General features: G+C 46.9%; 1 protein-coding gene and 1 long non-coding RNA gene across 11 annotated transcripts in view; one reads left to right on the plus strand and one right to left on the minus strand.

Annotated features, from left to right (window-relative positions):
• LOC127919143 (ADP-ribosylation factor-binding protein GGA2-like) overlaps positions 1-25,561 on the minus strand; it is a 45,702-nt gene that overhangs the window by 4,712 nt on the left and 15,429 nt on the right. The window contains 12 exon segments of the mRNA XM_052502558.1: positions 1,127-1,296; positions 1,676-1,833; positions 1,916-2,037; positions 2,481-2,542; positions 2,744-3,010; positions 13,451-13,573; positions 19,160-19,241; positions 20,750-20,887; positions 22,234-22,314; positions 22,930-22,979; positions 22,982-23,059; positions 23,893-24,016. Coding sequence (XP_052358518.1) covers positions 1,127-1,296; positions 1,676-1,833; positions 1,916-2,037; positions 2,481-2,542; positions 2,744-3,010; positions 13,451-13,573; positions 19,160-19,241; positions 20,750-20,887; positions 22,234-22,314; positions 22,930-22,979; positions 22,982-23,059; positions 23,893-24,016 — 1,455 coding nt within the window.
• LOC127919144 (uncharacterized) lies at positions 13,580-16,070 on the plus strand. 10 transcript variants are annotated; one of them, XR_008102062.1, is made up of 5 exons: positions 13,580-13,767; positions 13,811-14,326; positions 14,370-14,541; positions 14,671-14,842; positions 15,409-16,070. It is a non-coding gene; the product is annotated as an uncharacterized LOC127919144 (long non-coding RNA). The 10 variants fall into 10 exon arrangements; XR_008102061.1 differs by having other exon boundaries at positions 14,714-14,842; XR_008102059.1 differs by having other exon boundaries at positions 14,370-14,498; positions 14,585-14,842.

The raw sequence follows: 25,561 nt of genomic DNA on the forward strand, positions 1-25,561 counted from the left end.
CCCAATTCCCTCAAATTCAAGGACATTCCAGGCCCAATTCCCTCAAACTCAAGGACATTCCAGGCCCAATTCCCTCAAACTCAAGGACATTCCAGGCCCAATTCCCTCAAACTCAAGGACTTTCCAGGCCCAATTCCCTCAAACTCAAGGACTTTCCAGGCCCAATTCCCTCAAACTCAAGGACTTTCCAGGCCCAATTCCCTCAAATTCAAGGACATTCCAGGCCCAATTCCCTCAAACTCAAGGACATTCCAGGCCCAATTCCCTCAAACTCAAGGACTTTCCAGGCCCAATTCCCTCAAATTCAACATTCCAGGCCCAATTCCCTCAAATTCAAGGACATTCCAGGCCCAATTCCCTCAAATTCAAGGACTTTCCAGGCCCAATTCCCTCAAATTCAAGGACATTCCAGGCCCAATTCCCTCAAACTCAAGGACATTCCAGGCCCAATTCCCTCAAATTCAAGGACATTCCAGGCCCAATTCCCTCAAACTCAAGGACATTCCAGGCCCAATTCCCTCAAACTCAAGGACATTCCAGGCCCAATTCAAGGCCCCGAACTCTGAGAGTCAGTCATTCAATCAGTCAACCAGTCATTGATGGAGTGAGTCCATGCAACTTATTTTTACATGTTAATAAGCACATTTTTACTTCTGAATTTATTTTGGCTTGCTGCCTCAACTAAGGGGTTGAATACTTATTGACTCAAGACATTGGCAGCTTTTGATTTGTAATTCATTTGTAAACATTTCTGAAAGCATAATTCCACTTGGACATTATGAAATGTTTTATGTAGGCCGGTGAGCAGTGGAGTCAATCACCACCTTCCGGAGACACCTGAAACCCCACCTCTTTAAGGAATACCTAGGATAGGATAAAGTAATCCTTCCCCCCCCCCCGCCCTTAAAAGATTTAGATGCACTATTGTAAAGTGGCTGTTCCACTGGATGTCATAAGGTGAATGCACCAATTTGTAAGTCGCTCTGGATAAGAGCGTCTGCTAAATGACTTACATGTAAATGTAATGGAAACAAAGGATTCATTAGACGAGGAGAGAGATTGTTTAAAGTTAGAGAATGTAGGGGTTTAAAAATGTCTTGTCCATATTTGGGCGTTTGTCTGTTACCTTGGGAACGGCAGCCTGAAACAGGATGTGTTTAACAGGAAGTGCGGAGGTGTTCACCGTGGAGACGATAACCACAGCAACGTTAGGGTGTCCCGGGGGCGGGTCTTTGGCAAAATGGAGGGAAACATGGACGCCATTCTGGTCGTACACTGTGATTGGCTCCAATCGACCTATCGGAGACATTCAGGAAATGAACACCTCAGACGTGCCAACAGAGAACAGATGACTTGAAATAGAAAAGACCAGAGGTATCCATTAACATGAATGACTACAGACAACTGTAGTGACAACACTAACTCCTAGTGTGCATCCAAAATGGCTCCTTATATAGTGCACCCATAGGGCTCTGGTCAAGAGAAGTGCACTATAAAGGAATTAGGATGCAATTTGGGATACACACCTATTCTCTGTATTACTGTGTTTAAAAGATCTTAAGAAAAGGACAAAAACTAGGGCTGTGTTCCAAATGGTTCATCTTTATCAGTTAGCCCTGGTTAAAAACAGTGCACTCTATAGGGAATAGGGTGCCATTTTAGGACACAACCTTACTTGGTTTAATGGATTCCAGCGGGACGTGGATCTCTGCTAGGGATTCTGGGAGATTGAAACTCTCTGATTTCTCTGGAGATCCTGACTCTGTCATTGGCTGACTCTGTGAGTTTGATGGTGATCCTGACATCACAATTGGACGATTCTGAAGGCACGCCCTGACAGGAAGAAGAAGAGATTGAATCGTCACGGTAACTATGTCTCTCGCTCTCTTTCTCAATCCATCCATCCATCCCTCACCAGTCTGTTCCATTTGATGAGCCACTGCCGCAACCCCGGGCCACCAGTGTGTGGTCTCTCCCTCCACACCCCCACGTGGTCAGGGAATGGTCTCTCCCTGTGTTCTCCTCTCCTCCTCTCATCTGAAATAAAGGGGGGTGGAGAATAGGCATCTGTGTTGAAGAGGAACAAATCAGTGTAAATATGATCTGGTGTTGTTGTGAACCCCATGGGCCCTGGTCAAAATTAGTGCACTATGTAGGGGATAGGGTGCCATTCTGGTCAAAAGTAGTGCACTATGTAGGGAATACCTAGGATAGGGTAAGTAATCCTTCTCACCCCCTAAAAAGATTTAGATGCACTATTGTAAGTGGCTGTTCCACTGGATGTCATAAGGTGTATGCACCAATTTGTAAGTCGCTCTGGATAAGAGCGTCTGCTAAATGACTTAAATGTAAATGAATAGGCTGCCATTCTGGTCAAAAGTAGTGCATTATGTAGGGAATAGGGTGCCATTCTGGTCAAAAGTAGTGCACTATGTAGGGAATAGGGAGCCATTTAGGGCGCATCCAGAGGTAACTGGTACCTGGAGTAGTTCATGGTAGTACGTGCTGCTCTGGCTTTGAGACGATGCTGGTTTATCCAGCCCTGAATAAAGAACACACCCTGTTAACATTAGACACAGAACCACATCACGAACACACGTCAACACAAACACCACTACAGTCCAGATACAGGAAGTGAATTCTGTTCCACAACACATCTGGATCATGATGACATCACAGCAGAAACATCCACATCAAAAGGAGGAGGGGGGGGTGTTCTAAAGAAACAGGAACCTGTACGAACCTGTCACGTCCAGATCGATTAGAGATAGGGGAGTACTGTTGAGCCGTTGACGGGAGAGAGGAGAGGAGGGAGGGGAGGAAGAGGAGGGAGGAGGGGTGCCAAGCTGAGGCTGGGGGGTCGAGGAGGGGGACAGGAAGGAGGAGACGTGGTGGGGAGGTGAGCCGGAGGAAGACATGTCTTTAGAAGGTGGTCTATGTGTCTGTGGAGAGTCCAGGGCTGACAGGTCTATGAGATGGTAACTCTTTATCTCTCTGGGGCTGCTGGGACCTGGGGATGGAGACTATATGAAAATACAACCACTGAGATTCACACTGAAACAACATGTCCTCTATGATGTCACACTACAACACACAGGTCTCTCTCTGTCCTAGGGATAGAGACAACACTAGAACACACAGGTAGGTTCTCTGTCCTAGGGATAGAGACAACACTAGAACACACAGGTAGGTTCTCTGTCCTAGGGATAGAGACAACACTAGAACACACAGGTAGGTTCTCTGTCCTAGGGATAGAGACAACACTAGAACACACAGGTAGGTTCTCTGTCCTAGGGATAGAGACAACACTAGAACACACAGGTAGGTTCTCTGTCCTAGGGATAGAGACAACACTAGAACAGAACACTAGAACACACAGGTAGGTACTCTGTCCTAGGGATAGACACAACACTAGAACAGAACACTAGAACACACAGGTAGGTTCTCTGTCCTAGGAATAGAGACAACACTAGAACACACAGGTAGGTACTCTGTCCTAGGGATAGAGACAACACTAGAACAGAACACTAGAACACACAGGTAGGTACTCTGTCCTAGGGATAGAGACAACACTAGAACAGAACACTAGAACACACAGGTAGGTTCTCTGTCCTAGGAATAGAGACAACACTAGAACACACAGGTAGGTTCTCTGTCCTAGGGATAGAGACAACACTAGAACACACAGGTAGGTTCTCTGTCCTAGGGATAGAGACAACACTAGAACAGAACACTAGAACACACAGGTAGGTACTCTGTCCTAGGAATAGAGACAACACTAGAACAGAACACTAGAACACACAGGTAGGTACTCTGTCCTAGGAATAGAGACAACACTAGAACAGAACACTAGAACACACAGGTAGGTACTCTGTTCTAGGGATAGAGACAACACTAGAACACACAGGTAGGTACTCTGTCCTAGGGATAGAGACAACACTAGAACAGAACACTAGAACACACAGGTAGGTACTCTGTCCTAGGGATAGAGACAACACTAGAACAGAACACAGAACACTAGAACACACAGGTAGGTTCTCTGTCCTAGGGATAGAGACAACACTAGAAGAGAACACTAGAACACACAGGTAGGTTCTCTGTCCTAGGGATAGAGACAACACTAGAACAGAACACAGAACACTAGAACACACAGGTAGGTACTCTGTCCTAGAGATAGAGACAACACTAGAACAGAACACAGAACACTAGAACACACAGGTAGGTTCTCTGTCCTAGGAATAGAGACAACACTAGAACACACAGGTAGGTTCTCTGTCAACTCTGTCAAGTAGTAGACCTGTACACCCTGTTAGTAGACCTGTACACCCTGTTAGTAGACCTGTACACCCTGTTAGTAGACCTGTACACCCTGTCAGTAGACCTGTACACCCTGTCAGTAGACCTGTACACCCTGTCAGTAGACCTGTACACCCTGTTAGTAGACCTGTACACCCTGTTAGTAGACCTGTACACCCTGTTAGTAGACCTGTACACCCTGTTAGTAGACCTGTACACCCTGTTAGTAGACCTGTACACCCTGTTAGTAGACCTGTACACCCTGTCAGTAGACCTGTACACCCTGTCAGTAGACCTGTACACCCTGTTAGTAGACCTGTACACCCTGTCAGTAGACCTGTACACCCTGTCAGTAGACCTGTACACCCTGTTAGTAGACCTGTACACCCTGTTAGTAGACCTGTACACCCTGTTAGTAGACCTGTACACCCTGTCAGTAGACCTGTACACCCTGTCAGTAGACCTGTACACCCTGTCAGTAGACCTGTACACCCTGTTAGTAGACCTGTACACCCTGTTAGTAGACCTGTACACCCTGTTAGTAGACCTGTACACCCTGTTAGTAGACCTGTTCACCCTGTTAGTAGACCTGTACACCCTGTTAGTAGACCTGTACACCCTGTTAGTAGACCTGTTCACCCTGTTAGTAGACCTGTACACCCTGTTAGTAGACCTGTACACCCTGTTAGTAGACCTGTACACCCTGTCAGTAGACCTGTACACCCTGTTAGTAGACCTGTTCAGCCTGTTAGTAGACCTGTACACCCTGTTAGTAGACCTGTACCTGTTAGTAGACCTGTACCTGTTAGTAGACCTGTACACCCTGTTAGTAGACCTGTACCTGTTAGTAGACCTGTTCACCCTGTTAGTAGACCTGTACCTGTTAGTAGACCTGTACACCCTGTTAGTAGACCTGTTCACCCTGTTAGTAGACCTGTTCACCCTGTTAGTAGACCTGTACCTGTTAGTAGACCTGTTCACCCTGTTAGTAGACCTGTACCTGTTAGTAGACCTGTACACCCTGTTAGTAGACCTGTACACCCTGTTAGTAGACCTGTACACCCTGTTAGTAGACCTGTACACCCTGTCAGTAGACCTGTACACCCTGTCAGTAGACCTGTACACCCTGTTAGTAGACCTGTACACCCTGTTAGTAGACCTGTACACCCTGTTAGTAGACCTGTTCAGCCTGTTAGTAGACCTGTACACCCTGTTAGTAGACCTGTACACCCTGTTAGTAGACCTGTACACCCTGTTAGTAGACCTGTACACCCTGTCAGTAGACCTGTACACCCTGTCAGTAGACCTGTACACCCTGTTAGTAGACCTGTACACCCTGTCAGTAGACCTGTACACCCTGTCAGTAGACCTGTACACCCTGTTAGTAGACCTGTACACCCTGTCAGTAGACCTGTACACCCTGTCAGTAGACCTGTACACCCTGTTAGTAGACCTGTACACCCTGTTAGTAGACCTGTACACCCTGTCAGTAGACCTGTACACCCTGTCAGTAGACCTGTACACCCTGTTAGTAGACCTGTACACCCTGTTAGTAGACCTGTACACCCTGTTAGTAGACCTGTACACCCTGTTAGTAGACCTGTTCACCCTGTTAGTAGACCTGTACACCCTGTTAGTAGACCTGTACACCCTGTTAGTAGACCTGTACACCCTGTTAGTAGACCTGTTCAGCCTGTTAGTAGACCTGTACACCCTGTTAGTAGACCTGTACACCCTGTTAGTAGACCTGTACACCCTGTTAGTAGACCTGTTCACCCTGTTAGTAGACCTGTACACCCTGTTAGTAGACCTGTACACCCTGTTAGTAGACCTGTACACCCTGTTAGTAGACCTGTACACCCTGTCAGTAGACCTGTACACCCTGTCAGTAGACCTGTACACCCTGTTAGTAGACCTGTACACCCTGTTAGTAGACCTGTACACCCTGTCAGTAGACCTGTACACCCTGTCAGTAGACCTGTACACCCTGTTAGTAGACCTGTACACCCTGTTAGTAGACCTGAACACCCTGTTAGTAGACCTGTACACCCTGTTAGTAGACCTGTACACCCTGTTAATAGACCTGTACACCCTGTTAATAGACCTGTACACCCTGTTAGTAGACCTGTACACCCTGTTAGTAGACCTGTACACCCTGTTAGTAGACCTGTACACCCTGTCAGTAGACCTGTACACCCTGTCAGTAGACCTGTACACCCTGTTAGTAGACCTGTACACCCTGTTAGTAGACCTGTACACCCTGTTAGTAGACCTGTTCAGCCTGTTAGTAGACCTGTACACCCTGTTAGTAGACCTGTACACCCTGTTAGTAGACCTGTACACCCTGTTAGTAGACCTCTACTAACAGGGTGTACTGATCTACCCTAACAGGGTGTACAGGTACACCCTGTTAGTAGACCTGTACACCCTGTTAGTAGACCTGTTCACCCTGTCAGTAGACCTGTACACCCTGTCAGTAGACCTGTACACCCTGTTAGTAGACCTGTACACCCTGTTAGTAGACCTGTACACCCTGTTAGTAGACCTGTTCACCCTGTTAGTAGACCTGTACACCCTGTTAGTAGACCTGTACACCCTGTTAGTAGACCTGTACACCCTGTTAGTAGACCTGTACACCCTGTTAGTAGACCTGTTCACCCTGTTAGTAGACCTGTACACCCTGTTAGTAGACCTGTACACCCTGTTAGTAGACCTGTACACCCTGTTAGTAGACCTGTTCACCCTGTTAGTAGACCTGTACACCCTGTTAGTAGACCTGTACACCCTGTTAGTAGACCTGTACACCTGTACACCCTGTTAGTAGACCTGTACACCCTGTTAGTAGACCTGTACACCCTGTTAGTAGACCTGTTCACCCTGTTAGTAGACCTGTACACCCTGTTAGTAGACCTGTACACCCTGTTAGTAGACCTGTACACCCTGTTAGTAGACCTGTACACCCTGTCAGTAGACCTGTACACCCTGTTAGTAGACCTGTACACCCTGTTAGTAGACCTGTACACCCTGTTAGTAGACCTGTACACCCTGTTAGTAGACCTGTACACCCTGTTAGTAGACCTGTACACCCTGTCAGTAGACCTGTACACCCTGTCAGTAGACCTGTACACCCTGTTAGTAGACCTGTACACCCTGTTAGTAGACCTGTACACCCTGTTAGTAGACCTGTACACCCTGTTAGTAGACCTGTTCACCCTGTTAGTAGACCTGTACACCCTGTTAGTAGACCTGTTCACCCTGTCAGTAGACCTGTACACCCTGTCAGTAGACCTGTACACCCTGTTAGTAGACCTGTACACCCTGTCAGTAGACCTGTACACCCTGTCAGTAGACCTGTACACCCTGTCAGTAGACCTGTACACCCTGTTAGTAGACCTGTACACCCTGTTAGTAGACCTGTACACCCTGTTAGTAGACCTGTACACCCTGTTAGTAGACCTGTACACCCTGTTAGTAGACCTGTACACCCTGTTAGTAGACCTGTACACCCTGTTAGTAGACCTGTACACCCTGTTAGTAGACCTGTACACCCTGTTAGTAGACCTGTTCACCCTGTTAGTAGACCTGTACACCCTGTTAGTAGACCTGTTCACCCTGTTAGTAGACCTGTACACCCTGTTAGTAGACCTGTTCACCCTGTTAGTAGACCTGTACACCCTGTTAGTAGACCTGTACACCCTGTTAGTAGACCTGTTCACCCTGTTAGTAGACCTGTACACCCTGTTAGTAGACCTGTTCACCCTGTCAGTAGACCTGTACACCCTGTTAGTAGACCTGTACACCCTGTTAGTAGACCTGTACACCCTGTCAGTAGACCTGTACACCCTGTTAGTAGACCTGTACACCCTGTTAGTAGACCTGTTCACCCTGTTAGTAGACCTGTACACCCTGTTAGTAGACCTGTTCACCCTGTCAGTAGACCTGTACACCCTGTTAGTAGACCTGTACACCCTGTTAGTAGACCTGTACACCCTGTCAGTAGACCTGTACACCCTGTCAGTAGACCTGTACACCCTGTCAGTAGACCTGTACACCCTGTTAGTAGACCTGTACACCCTGTTAGTAGACCTGTTCACCCTGTCAGTAGACCTGTACACCCTGTTAGTAGACCTGTACACCCTGTTAGTAGACCTGTACACCCTGTTAGTAGACCTGTACACCCTGTTAGTAGACCTGTACACCCTGTTAGTAGACCTGTACACCCTGTCAGTAGACCTGTACACCCTGTCAGTAGACCTGTACACCCTGTTAGTAGACCTGTACACCCTGTTAGTAGACCTGTACACCCTGTTAGTAGACCTGTACACCCTGTCAGTAGACCTGTACACCCTGTCAGTAGACCTGTACACCCTGTCAGTAGACCTGTACACCCTGTTAGTAGACCTGTACACCCTGTTAGTAGACCTGTACACCCTGTTAGTAGACCTGTACACCCTGTTAGTAGACCTGTACACCCTGTTAGTAGACCTGTACACCCTGTTAGTAGACCTGTACACCCTGTTAGTAGACCTGTACACCCTGTTAGTAGACCTGTACACCCTGTTAGTAGACCTGTACACCCTGTTAGTAGACCTGTACACCCTGTCAGTAGACCTGTACACCCTGTCAGTAGACCTGTACACCCTGTTAGTAGACCTGTACACCCTGTTAGTAGACCTGTACACCCTGTCAGTAGACCTGTACACCCTGTCAGTAGACCTGTACACCCTGTTAGTAGACCTGTACACCCTGTTAGTAGACCTGTACACCCTGTTAGTAGACCTGTACACCCTGTTAGTAGACCTGTTCACCCTGTTAGTAGACCTGTACACCCTGTTAGTAGACCTGTACACCCTGTTAGTAGACCTGTACACCCTGTTAGTAGACCTGTTCACCCTGTTAGTAGACCTGTACACCCTGTTAGTAGACCTGTACACCCTGTTAATAGACCTGTACACCCTGTTAGTAGACCTGTACACCCTGGTAGTAGACCTGTTCACCCTGTTAGTAGACCTGTACACCCTGTTAGTAGACCTGTACACCCTGTTAGTAGACCTGTACACCCTGTTAGTAGACCTGTACACCCTGTTAGTAGACCTGTACACCCTGTTAGTAGACCTGTACACCCTGTTAGTAGACCTGTACACCCTGTTAGTAGACCTGTACACCCTGTTAGTAGACCTGTACACCCTGTTAGTAGACCTGTACACCCTGTCAGTAGACCTGTACACCCTGTCAGTAGACCTGTACACCCTGTTAGTAGACCTGTACACCCTGTCAGTAGACCTGTACACCCTGTCAGTAGACCTGTACACCCTGTCAGTAGACCTGTACACCCTGTCAGTAGACCTGTACACCCTGTCAGTAGACCTGTACACCCTGTTAGTAGACCTGTTCAGCCTGTTAGTAGACCTGTACACCCTGTCAGTAGACCTGTACACCCTGTCAGTAGACCTGTACACCCTGTTAGTAGACCTGTACACCCTGTTAGTAGACCTGTACACCCTGTTAGTAGACCTGTACACCCTGTTAGTAGACCTGTTCACCCTGTTAGTAGACCTGTACACCCTGTTAGTAGACCTGTACACCCTGTTAGTAGACCTGTACACCCTGTTAGTAGACCTGTTCAGCCTGTTAGTAGACCTGTACACCCTGTTAGTAGACCTGTACACCCTGTTAGTAGACCTGTACACCCTGTTAGTAGACCTGTTCACCCTGTTAGTAGACCTGTACACCCTGTTAGTAGACCTGTACACCCTGTTAGTAGACCTGTACACCCTGTTAGTAGACCTGTACACCCTGTCAGTAGACCTGTACACCCTGTCAGTAGACCTGTACACCCTGTTAGTAGACCTGTACACCCTGTTAGTAGACCTGTACACCCTGTCAGTAGACCTGTACACCCTGTCAGTAGACCTGTACACCCTGTTAGTAGACCTGTACACCCTGTTAGTAGACCTGAACACCCTGTTAGTAGACCTGTACACCCTGTTAGTAGACCTGTACACCCTGTTAATAGACCTGTACACCCTGTTAATAGACCTGTACACCCTGTTAGTAGACCTGTACACCCTGTTAGTAGACCTGTACACCCTGTTAGTAGACCTGTACACCCTGTCAGTAGACCTGTACACCCTGTCAGTAGACCTGTACACCCTGTTAGTAGACCTGTACACCCTGTTAGTAGACCTGTACACCCTGTTAGTAGACCTGTTCAGCCTGTTAGTAGACCTGTACACCCTGTTAGTAGACCTGTACACCCTGTTAGTAGACCTGTACACCCTGTTAGTAGACCTCTACTAACTACAGGTCTAACAGGGTGTACAGGCACCCTGTTAGTAGACCTGTACACCCTGTTAGTAGACCTGTTCACCCTGTCAGTAGACCTGTACACCCTGTCAGTAGACCTGTACACCCTGTTAGTAGACCTGTACACCCTGTTAGTAGACCTGTACACCCTGTTAGTAGACCTGTTCACCCTGTTAGTAGACCTGTACACCCTGTTAGTAGACCTGTACACCCTGTTAGTAGACCTGTACACCCTGTTAGTAGACCTGTACACCCTGTTAGTAGACCTGTTCACCCTGTTAGTAGACCTGTACACCCTGTTAGTAGACCTGTACACCCTGTTAGTAGACCTGTACACCCTGTTAGTAGACCTGTTCACCCTGTTAGTAGACCTGTACACCCTGTTAGTAGACCTGTACACCCTGTTAGTAGACCTGTACACCTGTACACCCTGTCAGTAGACCTGTACACCCTGTTAGTAGACCTGTACACCCTGTTAGTAGACCTGTTCACCCTGTTAGTAGACCTGTACACCCTGTTAGTAGACCTGTACACCCTGTTAGTAGACCTGTACACCCTGTTAGTAGACCTGTACACCCTGTCAGTAGACCTGTACACCCTGTTAGTAGACCTGTACACCCTGTTAGTAGACCTGTACACCCTGTTAGTAGACCTGTACACCCTGTTAGTAGACCTGTACACCCTGTTAGTAGACCTGTACACCCTGTTAGTAGACCTGTACACCCTGTCAGTAGACCTGTACACCCTGTCAGTAGACCTGTACACCCTGTTAGTAGACCTGTACACCCTGTTAGTAGACCTGTACACCCTGTTAGTAGACCTGTACACCCTGTTAGTAGACCTGTACACCCTGTTAGTAGACCTGTACACCCTGTTAGTAGACCTGTTCACCCTGTCAGTAGACCTGTACACCCTGTCAGTAGACCTGTACACCCTGTTAGTAGACCTGTACACCCTGTCAGTAGACCTGTACACCCTGTCAGTAGACCTGTACACCCTGTCAGTAGACCTGTACACCCTGTTAGTAGACCTGTACACCCTGTTAGTAGACCTGTACACCCTGTTAGTAGACCTGTACACCCTGTTAGTAGACCTGTACACCCTGTTAGTAGACCTGTACACCCTGTTAGTAGACCTGTACACCCTGTTAGTAGACCTGTACACCCTGTTAGTAGACCTGTACACCCTGTTAGTAGACCTGTTCACCCTGTTAGTAGACCTGTACACCCTGTTAGTAGACCTGTTCACCCTGTTAGTAGACCTGTACACCCTGTTAGTAGACCTGTTCACCCTGTTAGTAGACCTGTACACCCTGTTAGTAGACCTGTACACCCTGTTAGTAGACCTGTTCACCCTGTTAGTAGACCTGTACACCCTGTTAGTAGACCTGTTCACCCTGTCAGTAGACCTGTACACCCTGTTAGTAGACCTGTACACCCTGTTAGTAGACCTGTACACCCTGTCAGTAGACCTGTACACCCTGTTAGTAGACCTGTACACCCTGTTAGTAGACCTGTTCACCCTGTTAGTAGACCTGTACACCCTGTTAGTAGACCTGTTCACCCTGTCAGTAGACCTGTACACCCTGTTAGTAGACCTGTACACCCTGTTAGTAGACCTGTACACCCTGTCAGTAGACCTGTACACCCTGTCAGTAGACCTGTACACCCTGTCAGTAGACCTGTACACCCTGTTAGTAGACCTGTACACCCTGTTAGTAGACCTGTTCACCCTGTCAGTAGACCTGTACACCCTGTTAGTAGACCTGTACACCCTGTTAGTAGACCTGTACACCCTGTTAGTAGACCTGTACACCCTGTTAGTAGACCTGTACACCCTGTTAGTAGACCTGTACACCCTGTCAGTAGACCTGTACACCCTGTCAGTAGACCTGTACACCCTGTTAGTAGACCTGTACACCCTGTTAGTAGACCTGTACACCCTGTTAGTAGACCTGTACACCCTGTCAGTAGACCTGTACACCCTGTCAGTAGACCTGTACACCCTGTCAGTAGACCTGTACACCCTGTTAGTAGACCTGTACACCCTGTTAGTAGACCTGTACACCCTGTTAGTAGACCTGTACACCCTGTTAGTAGACCTGTACACCCTGTTAGTAGACCTGTACACCCTGTTAGTAGACCTGTACACCCTGTTAGTAGACCTGTACACCCTGTTAGTAGACCTGTACACCCTGTTAGTAGACCTGTACACCCTGTTAGTAGACCTGTACACCCTGTTAGTAGACCTGTACACCCTGTCAGTAGACCTGTACACCCTGTCAGTAGACCTGTACACCCTGTTAGTAGACCTGTACACCCTGTTAGTAGACCTGTACACCCTGTCAGTAGACCTGTACACCCTGTCAGTAGACCTGTACACCCTGTTAGTAGACCTGTACACCCTGTTAGTAGACCTGTACACCCTGTTAGTAGACCTGTACACCCTGTTAGTAGACCTGTTCACCCTGTTAGTAGACCTGTACACCCTGTTAGTAGACCTGTACACCCTGTTAGTAGACCTGTACACCCTGTTAGTAGACCTGTTCACCCTGTTAGTAGACCTGTACACCCTGTTAGTAGACCTGTACACCCTGTTAGTAGACCTGTACACCCTGTTAGTAGACCTGTACACCCTGGTAGTAGACCTGTACACCCTGTTAGTAGACCTGTTCACCCTGTTAGTAGACCTGTACACCCTGTTAGTAGACCTGTACACCCTGTTAGTAGACCTGTTCACCCTGTCAGTAGACCTGTACACCCTGTTAGTAGACCTGTACACCCTGTTAGTAGACCTGTACACCCTGTTAGTAGACCATGTATGAGTAGTGTAGAGAGGACAGATGTACCGTTGTTTATGGAGGGCTCTCCACCTCCTCCTCCTCTCATCCTGCTGCTCTCTCTCCCCCCCATCATGTCTTTATACATGTTGACCACCAGGGTCAGCTCATCGTTGGCCCTCAGGATCTGAGCTGGAATGGAAGGAACACAACATGGAAGACAAGAATGAACAGAACATAAAATACTAGGGCAGCAGGTAGTCTAGCTAGCAGTTAGAGCATTGGGTCAGTAACCAGCAGGTAGCCTAGCTAGCAGTTAGAGCATTGGGTCAGTAACCAGCAGGTAGCCTAGCTAGCAGTTAGAGCATTGGGTCAGTAACCAGCAGGTAGCCCAGCTAGCAGTTAGAGCATTGGGTCAGTAACCAGCAGGTAGTCTAGCTAGCAGTTAGAGCATTGGGTCAGTAACCAGCAGGTAGCCTAGCTAGCAGTTAGAGCATTGGGTCAGTAACCAGCAGGTAGCCTAGCTAGCAGTTAGAGCATTGGGTCAGTAACCAGCAGGTAGTCTAGCTAGCAGTTAGAGCATTGGGTCAGTAACCAGCAGGTAGCCTAGCTAGCAGTTAGAGCATTGGGTCAGTAACCAGCAGGTAGCCTAGCTAGCAGTTAGAGCATTGGGTCAGTAACCAGCAGGTAGCCTAGCTAGCAGTTAGAGCATTGGGTCAGTAACCAGCAGGTAGTCTAGCTAGCAGTTAGAGCATTGGGTCAGTAACCAGCAGGTAGTCTAGCTAGCAGTTAGAGCATTGGGTCAGTAACCAGCAGGTAGTCTAGCTAGCAGTTAGAGCATTGGGTCAGTAACCAGCAGGTAGCCTAGCTAGCAGTTAGAGCATTGGGTCAGTAACCAGCAGGTAGCCTAGCTAGCAGTTAGAGCATTGGGTCAGTAACCAGCAGGTAGTCTAGCTAGCAGTTACAGCATTGGGTCAGTAACCAGCAGGTAGCCTAGCTAGCAGTTAGAGCATTGGGTCAGTAACCAGCAGGTAGCCTAGCTAGCAGTTAGAGCATTGGGTCAGTAACCAGCAGGTAGCCTAGCTAGCAGTTAGAGCATTGGGTCAGTAACCAGCAGGTAGCCTAGCTAGCAGTTAGAGCATTGGGTCAGTAACCAGCAGGTAGTCTAGCTAGCAGTTAGAGCATTGGGTCAGTAACCAGCAGGTAGTCTAGCTAGCAGTTAGAGCATTGGGTCAGTAACCAGCAGGTAGTCTAGCTAGCAGTTAGAGCATTGGGTCAGTAACCAGCAGGTAGTCTAGCTAGCAGTTAGAGCATTGGGTCAGTAACCAGCAGGTAGCCTAGCTAGCAGTTAGAGCATTGGGTCAGTAACCAGCAGGTAGTCTAGCTAGCAGTTAGAGCATTGGGTCAGTAACCAGCAGGTAGTCTAGCTAGCAGTTAGAGCATTGGGTCAGTAACCAGCAGGTAGTCTAGCTAGCAGTTACATCATTGGGTCAGTAACCAGCAGGTAGCCTAGCTAGCAGTTAGAGCATTGGGTCAGTAGCCTAGCTAGCAGTTAGAGCATTGGGTCAGTAGCCTGGCTAGCAGTTAGAGCATTGGATCAGTAACCTAGCTAGCAGTAAGCGCATTGGGTCAGTCGTCTAGCTAGCAGTTAGAGCATTGGATCAGTAGCCTAGCTAGCAGTTAGAGCATTGGGTCAGTAACCTAGCTAGCAGTTAGAGCATTGGGTCAGTAACCTAGCTAGCAGTTAGAGCATTGGGTCAGTAGTCTAGCTAGCAGTTAGAGCATTGGGTCAGTAACCTAGCTAGCAGTTAGAGCATTGGGTCAGTAGTCTAGCTAGCAGTTAGAGCATTGGGTCAGTAGTCTAGCTAGCAGTTATAGCATTGGGTCAGTAGTCTAGCTAGCAGTTAGAGCATTGGGTCAGTAACCTAGCTAGCAGTTAGAGCATTGGGTCAGTAACCTAGCTAGCAGTTAGAGCATTGGGTCAGTAGCCTAGCTAGCAGTTAGAGCATTGGGTCAGTAACCAGCAGGTAGCCTAGCTAGCAGTTAGAGCATTGGGTCAGTAGCCCAGCTAGCAGTTAGAGCATTGGGTCAGTAGCCCAGCTAGCAGTTAGAGCATTGGGTCAGTAGCCTAGCTAACAGACATAGCATTGGGTCAGTAGTCTAGCTAGCAGTTAGAGCATTGGGTCAGTAGTCTAGCTAGCAGTTAGAGCATTGGGTCAGTAGTCTAGCTAGCAGTTAGAGCATTGGGTCAGTAGCCTGGCTAGCAGTTAGAGCATTGGGTCAGTAGCCTGGCTAGCAGTTAGAGCATTGGGTCAGTAGCCTAGCTAGCAGTTAGAGCATTGGATCAGTAGCCTAGCTAGCAGTTAGAGCATTGGGTCAGTAGCCTGGCTAACAGATTAGACTCTTAGATAGTTCATTATGGATCTGGGAAACATAATGACAAGAACAAAATAGTACATTTATAGGAGGGACATGACCTGACGTGAAGAGGAGAAGAGAAGTTACTGACCTAGAACATATTAAATCTCCACCCGCTACAGCCAGAAGACTGGCCTCCCCCCAGAGCCTGGTTCCTCTCTACCTGGTACAGCCAGAAGACTGGCCTCCCCCCAGAGCCTGGTTCCTCTCTACCTGGTACAGCCAGAAGACTGGCCACCCCCCAGAGCCTGGTTCCTCTCTACCTGGTACAGCCAGAAGACTGGCCACCCCCAGAGCCTGGTTCTCTCTACCTGGTACAGCCAGAAGACTGGCCTCCCCCAGAGCCTGGTTCCTCTCTACCTGGTACAGCCAGAAGACTGGCCATCCCCCAGAGCCTGGTTCCTCTCTACCTGGTACAGCCAGAAGACTGGCCACCCCCAGAGCCTGGTTCCTCTCTACCTGGTACAGCCAGAAGACCCGCCTCCCCCAGAGCCTGGTTCCTCTCTACCTGGTACAGCCAGAAGAATGGCCTCCCCCCAGAGCCTGGTTCCTCTCTACCTGGTACAGCCAGAACACTGGCCACTCCCCAGAGCCTGGTTCCTCTCTACCTGGTACATCCAGAAGACTGGCCACCCCCCAGAGCCTGGTTCCTCTCTACCTGGTACAGCCAGAACACTGGCCACTCCCCAGAGCCTGGTTCCTCTCTAGGTTCCTTCCTAGGTTCTGGCCTTTCTAGGGAGTTTTTCCAGGCTACAGCATTGCTTACTCTTTGGGGTTTCATGGCAGAGTTTCTGTGAAGAACTTTGTGACAACTGCTGATGTAAAAATGTCTTTATAAAATATCTCTGACCAATTAAATGATAAGACAGAACGCTCCGGCACTCAGAATAGTAATGGTGATTATTGATTCAGAGTTTTACTGAGGAATCATCTTTGCTAATAGGACACGTTTAGTTGTGTGAATAGATCCCAGATTATCTGAATACAAAGAGACTAAATGATCAACGTAGATCTGGATACATAGAGACTAAATGATCAACGTAGATCTGGATACATAGAGACTAAATGATCAACGTAGATCTGGATACATAGAGACTAAATGACCAACGTAGATCTGGATACATAGAGACTAAATGATCAACGTAGATCTGGATACATAGAGACTAAATGATCAACGTAGATCTGGATACATAGAGACTAAATGATCAACGTAGATCTGGATACATAGAGACTAAATGATCAACGTAGATCTGGATACATAGAGACTAAATGATCAACGTAGATCTGGATACATAGAGACTAAATGATCAACGTAGATCTGGATACATAGAGACTAAAGGATCAACGTAGATCTGGATACATAGAGACTAAATGATCAACGTATATCTGGATACAGACTAAATGATCAACGTAGATCCGGATACATAGAGACTAAATGATCAACGTAGATCTGGATACATAGAGACTAAATGATCAACGTAGATCTGGATACACAGAGACTAAATGATCAACGTAGATCTGGATACATAGACTAAATGATCAACGTATATCCGGATACACAGAGACTAAATGATCAACGTAGATCCGGATACATAGAGACTAAATGATCAACGTAGATCCGGATACATAGAGACTAAATGATCAACGTAGATCTGGATACATAGAGACTAAATGATCAACGTAGATCCGGATACATAGAGACTAAATGATCAACGTAGATCTGGATACATAGAGACTAAATGATCAACGTAGATCTGGATACATAGAGACTAAATGATCAACGTAGATCTGGATACATAGAGACTAAATGATCAACGTAGATCTGGATACATAGAGACTAAATGATCAACGTAGATCTGGATACAGACTAAATGATCAACGTAGATCTGGATACATAGAGACTAAATGATCAACGTAGATCTGGATACATAGAGACTAAATGATCAACGTAGATCTGGATACATAGAGACTAAATGATCAACGTATATCTGGATACAGACTAAATGATCAACGTAGATCCGGATACATAGAGACTAAATGATCAACGTAGATCTGGATACATAGAGACTAAATGATCAACGTAGATCCGGATACACAGAGACTAAATTATCAACGTAGATCCGGATACACAGAGACTAAATGATCAACGTAGATCTGGATACATAGACTAAATGATCAACGTAGATCTGGATACATAGACTAAACATAGACAATCTGGAGACATAGAGACTAAATGATCAACGTAGATCTGGATACATAGAGACTAAATGATCAACGTAGATCTGGATACATAGAGACTAAATGATCAACGTAGATCCGGATACATAGAGACTAAATGATCAACGTAGATCTGGATACATAGAGACTAAATGATCAACGTAGATCTGGATACATAGAGACTAAATGATCAACGTAGATCCGGATACATAGAGACTAAATGATCAACGTAGATCCGGATACATAGAGACTAAAGGACCAACATAGATCTGGATACATAGAGACTAAAGGACAGACGTAGATCTGGATACATAGAGACTAAATGATCAACGTAGATCTGGATACATAGAGACTAAATGACCAACGTAGATCTGGATACATAGAGACTAAATGATCAATGTAGATCTGGATACATAGAGAATAAATGATCAACGTAGATCTGGATACATAGAGACTAAATGATCAACGTAGATCTGGATACATAGAGACTAAATTATCAACGTAGATCCGGATACATAGAGACTAAATGACCAACGTAGATCTGGATACATAGAGACTAAATATTAAACGTAGATCTGGATACATAGAGACTAAATTATCAACGTAGATCCGGATACATAGAGACTAAATGACCAACGTAGATCTGGATACATAGAGACTAAATATTAAACGTAGATCTGGATACATAGAGACTAAATGATCAACGTAGATCTGGATACATAGACAATCTGGATACATAGAGACTAAAGGACCGACGTAGATCTGGATACATAGAGACTAAATGATCAACGTAGATCTGGATACATAGAGACTAAATTATCCACGTAGATCTGGATACATAGAGAATAAATGATCAACGTAGATCTGGATACATAGAGAATAAATGATCAACGTAGATCTGGATACATAGAGACTAAAGGACCAACGTAGATCTGGATACATAGAGACTAAAGGACCAACGTAGATCTGGATACATAGAGACTAAATGATCCACATAGATCTGGATACATAGAGAATAAATGATCAACGTAGATCTGGATACATAGAGACTAAATTATCAACGTAGATCTGGATACATAGACACTAAATGATCAATGTAGATCTGGATACATAGAGACTAAATATGAAACGTAGATAAGTTACCTAAAGCTTCGTCATCGTCGACGGTGTCGCTGGCCAATCGGAAAAGGTTGGGTCTGAGCCTATCACAGCTCTCGTAGAGGGCCTACAGGAAGGACAGGATACACAGTCAGTCATGTGTTAGTACCGTCTGTGTACAGCACACACAGTATCTGTTTAGTGCACACACATGGTATCTGTTTAGTGTACACACACACACAGTATCTGTTTAGTGCACACACACACACATGGTATCTGTTTAGTGTACACACACACACACACAGTATCTGTTTAGTGTACACACACACACAGTATCTGTTTAGTGTACACACACACACACACAGTATCTGTTTAGTGTACACACACACACACACACAGTATCTGTTTAGTGTACACACACACACAGTATCTGTTTAGTGTACACACACACACAGTATCTGTTTAGTGTACACACACAGTATCTGTTTAGTGTACACACACACACATGGTATCTGTTTAGTGTACACACACACACACACAGTATCTGTTTAGTGTACACACACACACATGGTATCTGTTTAGTGTACACACACAGTATCTGTTTAGTGTACACACACACACAGTATCTGTTTAGTGTACACACACAGTATCTGTTTAGTGTACACACACAGTATCTGTTTAGTGTACACATACACACACACAGTATCTGTTTAGTGTACACACACAGTATCTGTTTAGTGCACACACACACACAGTATCTGTTTAGTGTACACACACAGTATCTGTTTAGTGTACACACACACAGTATCTGTTTAGTGTACACACACACACATACAGTATCTGTTTAGTGCACACACACACACACAGTATCTGTTTAGTGTACACACACAGTATCTGTTTAGTGTACACACACACAGTATCTGTTTAGTGTACACACACATGGTATCTGTTTAGTGTACACACACACACAGTATCTGTTTAGTGTACACACACACACAGTATCTGTTTAGTGTACACACACACACAGTATCTGTTTAGTGTACACACACACACAGTATCTGTTTAGTGTACACACACACACAGTATCTGTTTAGTGTACACACACACACACAGTATCTGTTTAGTGCACACACACACACAGTATCTGTTTAGTGTACACACACACACAGTATCTGTTTAGTGCACACACACACACACAGTATCTGTTTAGTGTACACACACACACAGTATCTGTTTAGTGTACACACACACACAGTATCTGTTTAGTGCACACACACACACACACATGGTACACACACACACACACACACACATGGTACACACACACACACACACACACATGGTATCTGTTTAGTGTACACACACACACACACACACAGTATCTGTTTAGTGTACACACACACACACAGTATCTGTTTAGTGCACACACACACACACACACACTGTTTAGTGTACACACACACACACACACACACACACACACACACACACACACACACACACACACACACACACACACACACACACACACACACACACACACACACACACACATGGTATCTGTTTAGTGTACACACACACACACACACACACGGTATCTGTTTAGTAGACGCACAGAGAGAAACAGCCCCATACCTTCAGGTGGTCAGTGTGGTGTGTGGAGGGCCCAGTGAGACCGTGTTGCTGTAGTAACTCTCTCAGCTGTCTGGTTCTAGTAGCGACCTCCTCCAGGGTAGAGACACGTCTAGATACAAGCTCTGCTTTCTGCTGCTCCTACAGACAACAATACAGCAGTCAACCATCACCAACAGGTACACACACACACACACACACCAACACACACACACCAACAGGCAGGCACACACAGAGAGACAGAGACGCACGCGGACACACACACACAACACACACACACCAACAGGCACACACAGAGAGACAGAGACGCACCCGGACACACCAACATGCACACACAGACACACACCAACAGGCACACACAGAGAGACAGAGACGCACGCGGACACACACACACACACACACACACCAACAGGCACACACAGAGAGACAGAGACGCACGCGGACACACACACACACCAACACACACCAACAGGCACACACAGAGAGACAGAGACACACGCGGACACACACACACCAACACACACCGAGAGACAGAGACGCACACGGACACACACCAACATGCACACACACACCAACAGGCACACACAGAGAGACAGAGACGCACCCGGACACACCAACACACACACACACACCAACAGGCACACACAGAGAGACAGAGACGCACACGGACACACCAACATGCACACACAGAGAGACAGAGACGCACACAGACACACCAACATGCACACACAGACACACACCAACAGGCACACACAGAGAGACAGAGACGCACACGGACACACACACACCAACACACACCAACAGGCACACAGAGAGACAGAGACGCACACGGACACACACACACACCAACACACACCAACAGGCACACACAGAGAGACAGAGACGCACACGGACACACACCAACATGCACACACAGACACACACCAACAGGCACACACAGAGACAGAGACACACACGGACACACACACACCAACACACACCAACAGGCACACACAGAGAGACAGAGACGCACACGGACACACACCAACATGCACACACAGACACACACCAACATGCACACACAGAGAGACAGAGACGCACACGGACACACACCAACATGCACACACACACACACCAACAGGCACACACAGAGAGACAGAGACGCACACGGACACACACCAACATGCACACACAGACACACACCAACATGCACACACAGAGAGACAGAGATGCACACGGACACACCAACATGCACACACAGACACACACCAACAGACACACACAGACAGACAAGACGCACACGGACAGACACACCAACATGCACACACAGACACACACCAACAGACACACACAGAGAGACAGAGACACACACGGACACACACCAACATGCACACACAGACACACACCAACAGACACACACAGAGAGACAGAGACGCACACGGACACACACCAACAGACACACACAGAGAGACAGAGACGCACACCAACACACACCAACGTGGTCTCACTTCTTTGATGGTGTTCTTGATCAGTCTGTTGGCTGTCTGCAGATCTTCAGGACTACTGCTCTTCAGGAGTGTGGCTAACAACTGGAAACACACACACACATTAAGAGACATAGGACAAGAAGATCAACTAAAAAAGGCTCTCACACACACACACACACACACACATACACATACACACACACACACATTAACAGACATAGGACAAGAAGATCAACTAAAAAAGGCTCACACACACACACACACACACACACACACACACACACACACACACACACAACACACACCAACACACCACACACCAACACACACAGTCCTCAACTCTCTGTGAGGGAACATCACACCAACACCAACACACTTCACACACCAACCACACAGAACAGACACACCAACACCAGATAACACACCGTTGTTTCACACAAACACACACACACACACACACACATACAGATACACACACACACACACACACACACACACACACTAAGTACATACACACACACACTTGTTTTTTTTAAACACACACACACACACACTACATACATACATACATACATACATACATACATACATACATAGGCATACATACATACATACATACATACATACATACACACACACACACAGACCACACCTGACACATAGGCCACACTGGTTCTAAGGTATACATGGTTCACACACACAGACACACACACACACAGTGGCCTTGGCCTCCTGGTTGAACACAGAGTCCTCAACTGGTTCTGTGAGGGAGGAGATCCAATGGTGTCTGGGAGTTTAGGTCCTTCTTCATAAGGCCTGAAGAACAGACACGGAGAGATAATGAGTCCTGTTTCCAAGGGATACCCGATTCTCTTTACAGAGCCCGTTTCCTTTGACCTGGGCCCACATGTTAAGGGATAATGGTTCTATATCATAATGGACCTTGTTTTTTAAAAACATGCGCTGGGCCTTCTAAGGTATAGCGGTTCTGAGCAGTAACAGACCTCGTTTCCTGAGTGATAGGCCTCCTGGTTCTAAGGTATAATGGTTCTGAGCGGTAACAGACCTCGTTTCCTGAGTGATAGGCCTCCTGGTTCTAAGGTATAATGGTTCTGAGCGGTAACAGACCTCGTTTCCTGAGTGATAGGCCTCCTGGTTCTAAGGTATAATGGTTCTGAGCGGTAACAGACCTCGTTTCCTGAGTGATAGGCCTCCTGGTTCTAAGGTATAATGGTTCTGAGCGGTAACAGACCTCGTTTCCTGAGTGATAGGCCTCCTGGTTCTAAGGTATAATGGTTCTGAGCGGTAACAGACCTCGTTTCCTGAGTGATAGGCCTCCTGGTTCTAAGGGATAATGGTTCTGAGCGGTAACAGACCTCGTTTCCTGAGTGATAGGCCTCCTGGTTCTAAGGTGCTAGAGTTCTAAGGTATAATGGTTCTCAGCGGTAACAGACCTCGTTTCCTGAGTGATAGGCCTCCTGGTTCTAAGGTATAATGGTTCTGAGCGGTAACAGACCTCGTTTCCTGAGTGATAGGCCTCCTGGTTCTAAGGTATAATGGTTCTGAGCGGTAACAGACCTCGTTTCCTGAGTGATAGGCCTCCTGGTTCTAAGGGGCTAGAGTTCTAAGGTATAATGGTTCTGAGTAGCGGTTAAAAGGCTCTGAGGTGTTGTAATAGACCTTGTTTCTTCAGCATGTGGTAGGCCTCCTGAATCTTGGGTTCTTCTTTGAGCCACAAAGTCCAGCTGTACAGAACCTCCGTCACCCTCAGCTTCACCTCCGCACCACTCCACTGACCCAGGAACTGTTAACACACACACACACACACAGTTTCAGCTTCACCTCCGCACCACACCACTGACCCAGGAACTGCAGATAAATCAATCACATTTATTTTCTAAAGCCCTTTATACTTCAGCAGCAGTCACACAGAGCTCTACAGTAACCCAGCCTAGACTACAGTAACCCAGCCTAAACTACAGTAACCCAGCCTAGACTACAGTAACCCAGCCTAAACTACAGTAACCCAGCCTAAACTACAGTAACCCAGCCTAGACTACAGTAACCCAGCCTAGACTACAGTAACCCAGCCTAAACTACAGTAACCCAGCCTAGACTACAGTAACCCAGCCTAAACTACAGTAACCCAGCCTAGACTACAGTAACCCAGCCTAAACTACAGTAACCCAGCCTAAACTACAGTAACCCAGCCTAGACTACAGTAACCCAGCCACAATCTACAGTAACCCAGCCTAGACTACAGTAACCCAGCCTAGACTACAGTAACCCAGCCTAAACTACAGTAACCCAGCCTAAACTACAGTAACCCAGCCTAGACTACAGTAACCCAGCCTAAACTACAGTAACCCAGCCTAAACTACAGTAACCCAGCCTAGACTACAGTAACCCAGCCTAAACTACAGTAACCCAGACTACAGTCCCCAGCCTATGACTACAGTAACCCAGCCTAAACTACAGTAACCCAGCCTAAACTACAGTAACCCAGCCTAGACTACAGTAACCCAGCCTAGACTACAGTAACCCAGCCTAAACTACAGTAACCCAGCCTAAACTACAGTAACTCCAGCCTAGACTACAGTAACCCAGCCTAAACTACAGTAACCCAGCCTAAGCCACACAGAGCTCTACAGTAACCCAGCCTAAACCACACAGAGCTCTACAGTAACCCAGCACCCTAAACTACAGTAACCCATCCCTAAACCACAGAGCTCTACAGTAACCCAGCCTCCTCTACAGTAACCCAGCCTAGACTACAGTAACCCATCCTAAACTACAGTAACCCAGCCTAAACTACAGTAACCCAGCCTAAACTACAGTCCCCCAGCCTAAACTACAGTAACCCAGCCTAGACTACAGTAACCCAGCCTAAACTACAGTAACCCAGCCTAGACTACAGTAACCCAGCCTAAACTACAGTAACCCAGCCTAAACTACAGTAACCCATCCTAAACCACACAGAGCTCTACTGTAACCCAGCCTAAACTACAGTAACCCAGCCTAAACCACACAGAGCTCTACTGTAACCCAGCCTAATCTACAGTAACCCAGCCTAAACCACACAGAGCTCTACAGTAACCCAGCCTAAACCACACAGAGCTCTACTGTAACCCAGTCCTAAACTACAGTAACTCCAGCCTAAACCACACAGAGCTCTACTGCCATTAACCCAGCCTAAACTACAGTAACCCAGCCTAAACCACACAGAGCTCTACAGTAACCCAGCCTAAACTACAGTAACCCAGCCTAAACCACACAGAGCTCTACTGTAACCCAGCCTAAACTACAGTAACCCAGCCTAAACCACACAGAGCTCTACAGTAACCCAGCC

Source organism: Oncorhynchus keta, unplaced genomic scaffold, assembly GCF_023373465.1.
Source record: "Oncorhynchus keta strain PuntledgeMale-10-30-2019 unplaced genomic scaffold, Oket_V2 Un_contig_15866_pilon_pilon, whole genome shotgun sequence".
Lineage (NCBI taxonomy): Eukaryota > Metazoa > Chordata > Actinopteri > Salmoniformes > Salmonidae > Oncorhynchus > Oncorhynchus keta.